This window comes from Stigmatopora nigra, chromosome 7 (genome assembly GCF_051989575.1).
Source record: "Stigmatopora nigra isolate UIUO_SnigA chromosome 7, RoL_Snig_1.1, whole genome shotgun sequence".
Taxonomy (NCBI): Eukaryota; Metazoa; Chordata; class Actinopteri; order Syngnathiformes; family Syngnathidae; genus Stigmatopora; species Stigmatopora nigra.
Window position 1 is genome coordinate 7,410,003 of NC_135514.1, and position 9,851 is coordinate 7,419,853.

At 37.5% G+C, this 9,851-nt stretch overlaps 1 protein-coding gene across 4 annotated transcripts; it reads right to left on the bottom strand.

Annotated features, from left to right (window-relative positions):
• Positions 1–646: 646 nt before the first annotated feature.
• On the bottom strand, positions 647–5,910 carry LOC144199764 (maternal B9.15 protein). 4 transcript variants are annotated; one of them, XM_077721612.1, is made up of 6 exons: positions 5,723–5,910; positions 4,505–4,619; positions 3,118–3,295; positions 2,771–2,908; positions 2,345–2,684; positions 647–1,734 (listed from the first exon to the last, which is right to left on the bottom strand). In XM_077721612.1, the coding sequence occupies exons 3-6, from the start codon at positions 3,288–3,290 to the stop codon at positions 1,510–1,512; spliced, it is 876 nt and encodes a 291-aa protein (XP_077577738.1). In that variant the 5' UTR covers positions 3,291–3,295; positions 4,505–4,619; positions 5,723–5,910; the 3' UTR covers positions 647–1,509. The 4 variants fall into 4 exon arrangements, with proteins under 4 accessions (XP_077577738.1, XP_077577735.1, XP_077577734.1 ...); XM_077721609.1 differs by lacking the exon at positions 5,723–5,910 and adding an exon at positions 5,596–5,695; XM_077721608.1 differs by lacking the exon at positions 4,505–4,619.
• Positions 5,911–9,851: the final 3,941 nt, after the last annotated feature.

Consider the following 9,851-nt stretch of genomic DNA (forward strand, 5'->3'; position numbering starts at 1 on the left):
TAGTGTTTTATACTAGATTTAAATCTAAATGTGACATAAATAATACAAGGTGCAAAATCCATTAAAAAGCCTGAACTTATTTTAAATGGGTAAGTATGAGGGAAAGCTTTTGGTTGTTACTAGGTTTAAAATACTTAAATATTAGCAAATATTAATAATCCAAACATTGCGAATGCACCCAATGACCTAAATGAAAATATGCATTACTTATTAAATGATGATGTATTGTTAGTACGGTCTTACCCAAGTTTTGAGTCAAGAATGTTTTCCAACCAAATTTACCTTTAATTTAAATATCCCTCACTACTACTCTCCGTTGTTTATTTATTGTTCTTTGTCGCCCCCTGCTGGTCCTTAGACATTAAGTATCTGTAATCAGCTCCTGCTTTCTAACTGGCTGATCTATTTTTTCCCCAGGAGGAAATAAAGCTATTCTTAAATAATTGTGATAAAAAGATAGTCTTATATTGATTTCTTGGGTTGTTTTTTTTATAGTTGACAACAACACTGATTACACAAGGACATTTCTCCTGTGATTGCCAAAGTGAAGTGTAAGTTTCAGTTAGTTTATCTAGCAAATAGTAGCAAATAAAAGACAACTCATAGATATATATTTTAGTCATTGGGAAAAGAAAGACACTAGAAGTTATCTAGAACTGATTTAATACTTGAGAAATGAAGTATTAGATAGAAAACAAGGCCAAGTAAAACACTGTTGTTGCTAAAGAAACATAAATAGCAATTAAAAAAAATTAAATAATCAAAGTAGGCAATCAGTTTAAAGCATCTAATCTTAAACCCTGAATATATAATCCATGTGGCCTGTAAACTAGGAATTATACACCAGATAAACAGCCAATAAAAAAACTAACATGTTATATTTGAAATTAGATATCATGCGCATGCTAAGCTCTTGTTTCAAAGTTATTGAAACATTTAAAAAAACTGAAAAGCATAATATATTCAAAACCCGAGACATTTAGTCTCATTAACAACATCAAACTCCAGTTAGTATCATCTGTTCAATTTCCAGTATCAGTGAATTGAGTCGATTGCTTTCTGACCTTGACTCAAAACTGCATCATAAAGGGGAAAATATGTATTTGATACTCTCTTTGTATAATTCAGAGGCAATTACATAAAAATAACACTCTTTACACTAAATAGACGTGTAGCTACAAGAGATTCACACTTCAAAGAATCAAAGTTGACAAAGATTAACACTTAAATGTGCACAATGGACCACTGCATAGCAGCATTTGCAGAAGGACATTGAAACATACCAACTAAAAAAGAAATTGTTGTGACACAAAATGAATTGCAGCAAATCCCTGAGTTTACACAAGCAACCAGTGATTTGATAGGTCCCCAGGAAATATGCTGGAAATATAAACTGATCACAGCATTAAATAGGAAGATCAAGAATGTGCAAGGAATTATGTTTAAAAAGGTGCAAGTTTAAAACGTGGAAGTTGCAAAAAAAATAATAATCTTCTGGTTCCTGTTAAGCTAAGATTTCTTGAGGGCTTCAAACATACATGTCTGCAGGGTGGTTTGAGGAATGATGAATTGTGGAGGATGCTGTGGTACCATGTAATGCACAAAGAGTGGACGGTGTGGCAGTGGTGTTGGTGGCGGGGCAGCAACCGTGGTTAGGAATACTGGGTGGCCATGCTTGCAATGGGACCAGGCTGGTGGTACAGGTGGGAAGTAATACTGGGGGCCAACCCGAACCTGAATATTAAAAAAAAGAAGATATTATTCATCTTCCATCAGCCATATACATATATGGTAACCATTGTACATGTCAACTTGTGGTGGCTCTAATGGGGTGCTGGCTTGTTACACTTTGTCCCAAAAAGTGAATTGATAGGCTTGGTTCACTGTTTCTATGTGACAGAATTAGAATGCAATTAAAATAAGAAAGATAAGCCGATGGGAATATCATCATACTGGAATGTAGCGTGGCAGCATTCTACAGTAGAGCTTTGTGAACAATGTAAGTCATTCACTGTCACCGCTCACAAATTGATATGGAAAAAAAAATTGTATACCGTATTTTCTGGACTATAAGTCGCACTTATTTTTACAGTTTGACCGAGTCTGTGACCCACATGTATTATTTTTTAACAGCGGCTTAGGCTACAATTTGTAGGCTATAGTTATCAAAAAAACGTTGTTCCCAATTTTTCTATGAACATTAACATGTTTTTTTAAATTATATTCCAGTGCAACTTGTATATATTTTCCCCTTTCATTGTGCATTTTTTAGTTAGAGCAACTTATATTCAGAAAATTCCGCAAATACAATTTGAAGAAGAGATACAAAAAGGGGAAAACATACCCCAGTTCTGGTGTATTTGGCTTTTCTTGATCTGCTTCCATAGCGTTTCAGAATTCTGGGCACCATTGTAATCTTGACATTGTCATCTTCTTGTACAAGCTGCTCTTTCAAAAGGGCCTTGTTTTCCTGCTCTCCTTCTACCTCTCCGTCCTTTGCCTCCTCCTCTGTGTCGCTGCACACGGTGGAACCGCAATCAGAAGATGTAGCGGAGTGATAGTCGGACGTGTCGTGGTTTGTCAAGTCCATTGGCGAAACTCCCCGTCCTTTCTTTAAACTGTCCTCCTGGTCGCCGTTGTCTGTGAAACGGGCTATAGAAAATGGGAAACCATTCTCTCTGGATCTGTGGAAAGTGATGATGAAATGTTGATTCATCGTGTTTGGTATTGCTGGATGACAATGTGTTTAAACTCCTAGACAGTGACTCACCTCACACACACCTCCATTGGGTCAATCCACACGGTAATCTCTGGAGGTAGACAGAGATCACTGGGTAGGACCTGACTCTCCTCGCAGGCCTTCAGGAGCAGCTCGTCATTGGGCAGTCCCTCATTTATTCGAATGCATCTAAAAACAAGAGAAAAGCAATTTGTACTAGACCTTCTAAGCTAAAGGACTATTCAAGTTGTTTTTAGTTTTAGTCTGACAGAGAATCTCTGGTTTGTTTGCTCTTTTGTGTATTTTTTATTGTTTTTGTCGTAGTGAGAAGTGATGTAGGTATTTCCAAAATGAACTTGAATGCAACACTGCATGCAGAGTCAAGAGTGTTCATTCACCTAAAAGCCTGGCCTTTGCTGGGGCTCTCTGGGTACCAGTGGCCTTCAAATTTGGCGCATAAGAGCTGCTGAAGTTTCTCGGCGAACAGCTGCCCTTTAGCTTCGTCGATCTTCCCGCGTGCCATGACGAGCCGCTTCAAGAAGTTGACTCCAGCTTTCACCTCTCTTTTCATTATGCCTGTGGAGACAAAATGTCCTCAGTGTACAATTCCAGTTTATGAACATTTTGTCAATCAGTCGGATAACAGATTTGCATGTACAAAATTCTTTGCTTTGCTGGAGCAAGCAAATTTATCACTGATATGGAACAAACAAACCAAAAATTCAAAACTTAATAGTTAAACTATCAAGCAGGCAAAACATTCTGTCTAATTTAAACTTCTGCATTATCTGTGTGTGTATGTTAGGATTCCCTCGCTACGTTTGTCCAAACCTTGCAACATAGAGAGTTGAATTTTTTTGTTTGTGGTCAGAAACGGCTGTCGGATCATAATAGACTTTCTCCAAGCGCAACAATTGTCTTTTGGTTCTAAACAAGCTCCTTGTTGCCTATAAACGGTAATCTTAAAAGGAATTGGTCATTTTACAACTACATCTGTATGTCATCAAAGAAAAGTGAAATCAAGTCTATATAACAGTGCACATGTTGTGACCGGCATTTTGAGCTGGTTGTTTATCTTCAGATAGCGTGTCCATGTGAGGAGTGTCGATGTCAGCCTGACCGGGGTAGAAGAGTGCGTTAATAAAAAAAATAAAATAAAAAAACTGAACCAGCCAAGGTAACTCCAACTGGGCTGCCAAACTGACTATAACAGCTGCCCGTGAAGTCTGATTTTACCTTGAAATCTAAACTTATCGGAGCGGGGGGCGCCGCAAATCTTACAATGTGTGTGACACTGTGAAGCAAAACTGCTACAAAGTGACAGGCAAAGTCAAAACTGCTACAAAGTCAAGTGAAATGCTCCGGAAGGCATGTGATAAGAAGTTTTAAAGAATGGTTCATTCAACATTATTGCATTGCACCAGATAGGTATCATGATATTCAATGTTTGGGTAAAACTTAGCCTGTTTAGCAAACACAAGTGACACTGTTTGATTGCCGTCTTTGATGTTTAAGTCTTCAACTGCCTGAAGCTTCAAAGAGGATGTAAGAGTGGACAGTCAAGTAAGATAACTGGTATAGGTAGCTGCGCCTGTTCTAATTGGATTATATAAGACTACATTTTGATCTAAATGACAATTTAATGATGATAAGTGGTTGATTGGTCAAACCTAAAAGACAACTGGGCTCCTGCCGTTCTATTTCTCTGCAAGGAGCTCAAGGTATTTTACCTTTCTTTTCTGCACCGAACTAAGGTAAAGCACAGCTGTTTATTTTGCCACTTACTTTGCCCGACAATATGTCTGACAGTAGAATTTATGTTATTTCTCTTTCTGGCGTCTCAAGTTGCAGATAAATGCAACCTTGTACTTGGCTTCATCCTGTAGCTGTGTTTATGGAACTGAAAGCAGATAAAATGTGTCTGACTAAGCATTTTAGAGTGTCTGGAAAGGGTACAAGTTCAAGCAGGTTACGTTTGTTTGCATCATTGAAGCATTTCTTGGATAACTTAAATGCTACTCAGCCAGTGTCAAAATATAACATTAACCTTAAATTAGAATCCAAAATAACAACCACTTCTACTCCGGATTTAGGTACTGGATTTTTAAAGAAAATAGTTATGATGGTAAACTGACATTTGGAACAGGGTTTAATTTGAACTATTTTTCTCCCTCAAATTAACACATTACGGGAATTAATTTTTTTTAGAGGATTTTTTTCATACATCAAGATGTCTGATAAATTCTGTTAAAGCACATTAACTGATGTACCACCATGTGAATGGCTGCAAATGATAACCTTCCAAATGGTCATTTGAAAGGGCTTATTTCATTTGGGAAAAAGATGAAGTAGAAAAAATGATTTATTTTGTTTTATATGGACATTTTCCTCATGTAGGGTTCCAAATTCTTGGAACAAACCCCCAACGTTCCTTTATATAACAAAATTAGCAAAAGGAGCTTCCTCCTCTTTGAAAAATTAAAGTAAAAGGGGGATGGACACGTTTTTTCTTACCTTTTCATCCTAATTCGGGTAATTTACTTTTACCACTCGACCAGCATCATTTATAACTAAACTAACTGACTTAAAATCGTATACACTCGTGATATTTGTGCATGGATTTCATTTTAAACGAGTTTTTCGGTTTGTGTATACCACAAACATCGATACAAACTACACGTGGGGGTTGCCACGAGAAACAGATGACGGTTATTTACACATTTTCCCCCCCCCATTGACGCCGATGGAAAGCGAAATATTAAATGAAATTCATACGTGATAACAGTCAAGTCCTCCAAAACAAAACAAAACCTGTTGAACTTTAGGAAAACAATGAAAAAAGCATCACTTATAAGATGGATCTTCCAAATACTCACACTCGGAGACGCAACGGATGAAGACGAGTGATGTGAATTGGGAAAAGTATGCCCTTACTCACGAACAAGGAGCATTTTACTCGACTCGATCGCACATTAAAGAGATAAAAGAGAACAGTGACGTTACCTGTCCGTAAAGTAATATCGTGCCTCTTCAAGTGACTTATCCTCCAGTCGACGTGTGTTCTCGTGTTGCCAGCCAGCCTCTCTTTACTGATGCGTGGAGTTATTGTTCTCTGCACATGTTGCGTCCTTGTTCTTTGGCGTCTTGGTTACTACTGCAAGCGCACGCAACATTACCGTAGGTTGTGACTCACTTCCTGTAAACCGACAAAGAGGAGCGCGCGTAATGCCTGGCCACGCCCCCGACGCACCATATTTGGTCAAATGGACATCATCGCTCCTCGATACATGAAAGAGCATCAAACAAGCCTCCTCCACGTGTCCATCCAATCAAGACAATCAGAAATACTGTTGAGACGGTTGACAAAAGACACTTTTATCAAAGAGACATGAAGGGAAAGCTTGCTCAAGTTTTATGTGTGAAGTTGTCTTTCGTATACCCAAACAGGGGCCTGGTGCGATGAGTATCAAAGAGGCCCTTTGAGTCGAGAAATATGGCATGGAATGGTATTATATGGCAGTTCATATTTCATATACAAGTATATAGTATAATGCAAAATGGGCGTCCCGGTGGAGAGAGTGGTTAGTGCATTGGCCTCATAGCTCTGTGGTACGGGGTACAAATCCAGGTCACATCCATCTGTGTGGAGTTTGCATGTTCTACCCAGGCCTGTGTGGGTTTTCTCTGGGTACTCTGGTTTCCTCCAACATTCCAAAAACATGCATGGTAGGCTGATTGGACACTCTAAATTGCCCCTAGAATGTGTGTGGTTGTTCGTCTCCTTCTGCCCTGTGATTGGCTGGTCACCAACTCAGGGTCTTCCCTACCCCAGAGTCAGCTGGGATAGGCTCCAGCACCCCCTTTGACCCTAATGAGGATAAAGCAGTTCTGAAAATGAGATGAGATGAGAAGTAGAGTCATGCAAAATTTAGACAAAAACATAGTAGGTCAAAATCAAATCTATACTTATTATTTTTAACCAATCAAGATGACTTTGAAAAGCCCCCATCATTGAAATAATGAACAAATAACCGTAACGAACCTCATTGGCATTGTTTTTTTTTACATTTCCAGTCCATTCCACTTGACCATATATGGTCAGTCCGTCTACATCAGTGAAAAACTCTACTCCATGTTTTTTGCACAACCTTGATTGCATTTGGTTCCTGCGTGTTTGCACCTGAGCAAATGGAGACAATAGGGGAAAAGTTTGCTTTCTTACAGAAATGTAAGTATTTATCACTGTTGAGATTAATTTGATGCAGCTTATAGTTAGTTGAAAAAAAGAGGGTAATGTTTAGGTGGCATGCACCAGAATGCAGCTTTCTGCTTTGCATTTAGGACGATTTGCAAGTAGGTCAAACATTTTTTTTAGTAAGTTTAAGGTTTATAAAGTTGTGGTTGCAGGAACTGTTTATCTTGGCAAGCATGAGAAGACTAAATAGTTCATTTTCTGTGTTTTGTTGAAAATGCTTCCTGCTTTAATTGTTTTTGGAGAAGTGTATGTCCATTCACACAGGATATATTCTTTTTGCATAATCAGCCTAAATGTGTTCAAAGATTAGGAAAAACAATATGTCGTGTCAATGCATTGTTCATGTTGCAAACATTTGAAACGCATGAAACTTGCATATAACCTGTTTAGATTCTCGTGGCACCAGTTTTGTGCTATGATCATGTACATCTCAGTTTGTCCACAAGAGGGCAGTCTTGTCTTCTTACAAGCTTTTGTATGAAATATATCATTTATTATATATATTGACACTTTATACTTCTCATTGCAATTTTATATCTCATCATGTGTTTTAGAACCCCAAATGTGTCTTTTCTATTTTCATAAACACCTTTTAAATGAATGTTAATTTGTTTCCTATAGCTATATTTTGATTATGTATTACTTTTAGGAATTTAATCATGACAAACCAGGACTGAAAGCTTTACAACCTGAATTTTACCCTTATTTCTATACTGATATTTTAGTATTTTTCAATAACAGAACCATTAATTTATGTTACACTCTTGTATCTCATGTTCATTTAGCATCACATCTTTGCTCTTTATTTATTTTCCCACTCATTCCACCAAGTTCTTTGTGGTTATTCTTGTGGCAAGTATTTGATTAAATATGTATAATGTATAATTTCTACTCACTTAATTTAATAATACTTTCATTTTAAGTCAACTGATGATTACAGCATACTTTCTTTTTGTGGGATGGGAATTAAAAGTGGAAATTAGAGTCAAGGAATAAAAATACTGTCTTCAGAGACTCTTTAAGGCCATAATAAATGTTTATTTAGAGGGTAAACAATCATCAATCTATGGCAAAGTATTACGTGCTATGACTATTTCTGGGCTTTTAATAACAGTTTGTAAGATCTTTCATTTGATCTGAGAATTGCATCATGCTCCAAAATGACTATACACCACCAGTTCATAAAATAAACCGCCCGCCAGAGGCGCTTCCTGTTATTAACTGTCACTCATTGCAATGGAGGCTCTTTGAACAAGCACTTAATTTTCACAAAGAGTAACTGGCTGGTCATTCGGTTCGTTTAGCATCTCTGTCCGTCTTTGGGGCCTTTTCTAAGATGTGCATCATCATCTCGCTCAATTGATTTTTTTTCAACTTTTGGAAACCCAAATGGCTTTTCTCAATGACTTTACTTCGCAATCGAACAACATTTGATTTAGGTACGAGCGTGATTTCGCAACATTTTATAACATGTAGACACTAGTGTTTTGCGTTCAACCAAGCAGCTGTGTTGAACATGTGGGGAGCCATCTGTCTGAGCCACACGCCGCCTGCTTGGACTTTAAAAACATATTGATTTCTGCCTTTCAAGGGGAGCTTAATGCCATCGATCGCTCAGGCAATTTCAAGATCAGTGTAAGCATTCCTTCCCTTAATTCACGTGCCGCTTCTTTCTCTCAGGTAATGACCGACCTTGAGTTGGGGACCAATTTGTCTGTCAGTCTCTCCACTTCAGTCCAATATTTTGGTCAACATGACAGTGTCTTCCTAACAAAAGGTATGAACAAATCCATCTTTCCACCTTCTTTACCTCACTATGGATTGACACCTATTTGTATTTGTTGTGTATTAAAACTGCTACCAATTTACATACATAGCACAAAAGATATTTGCCTTCACTTAGTTGTGTTATGTTTATAATTAGCTGCCATTGAGTAAGATAGAAGTTAGAGAGAAGATAGAAGATAGATTTATAATTAGCTGCCATTGAGTAAGATAGAAGTCTATCATCTTAATTTACATGGGGTATTTTTGTTTAAAAGTCAATCATGCAAAATTGAAACGAAAGGAACATTTTAGAGAAATAAAATGTTTTTATAATGTTCACATATGATGAAAGCATATTATACTAGTTTGATTTAAATGAATTGTGTTCTCAAGGGAAACTTAGTTTTTCTTTTTTAAACATCATAATTTCCAAGTTTTCCACACAATCCACTTTGACGCTCTCAGATGTAATTCCAATGTACAGAAATTTTCTCAGGAGATAAACTAGCCTTAAATCAGCGAGCAGACATATTTTTTCTTCACCCCATGGAATGGAGCTGGTGGCTTTTTAATTGCCTATATTTCATCCCCACCGCAGATTTGGTCGCATCAAAACGTAGAATATATCACAGATCACTACCACTTCAAAGTGGGTTGGGAATAGACAAAACAAACATTCAGAGAGTGAAACATTACGTGCACAAGAAATAAATCACATGTTAAGGGATTATACCATTACAACCACCTATCTACATGATTGTGGCTCCAACCCAAGATTCATTCCCATGTTGTATATGCAGTACTGATGGTTTGTGGGACTGACTTTTTGTAGGGTTTTAAGTTCAAGGCTTTTTAGAGACAATGCATGTCTTTTGATTTATTTTCTCAGACCAGAAAAGAACAAGTACTGCCCAAATATTATCAGGCAGAGGCGTAATTATGGTCCACAATCATAATACCAAAATGAATCAGGGTGTGCTGGCCCATAAAATCTGTCCTTGGAGACAGTTTTGGGTTCATTTACCCACTTAACATTTTTCTTGTCTTAGCAAATATTGCACAGTTTTGAGGTCAAAACGGGCATTGGAAGAAAGAAAAATTTATGCCGTG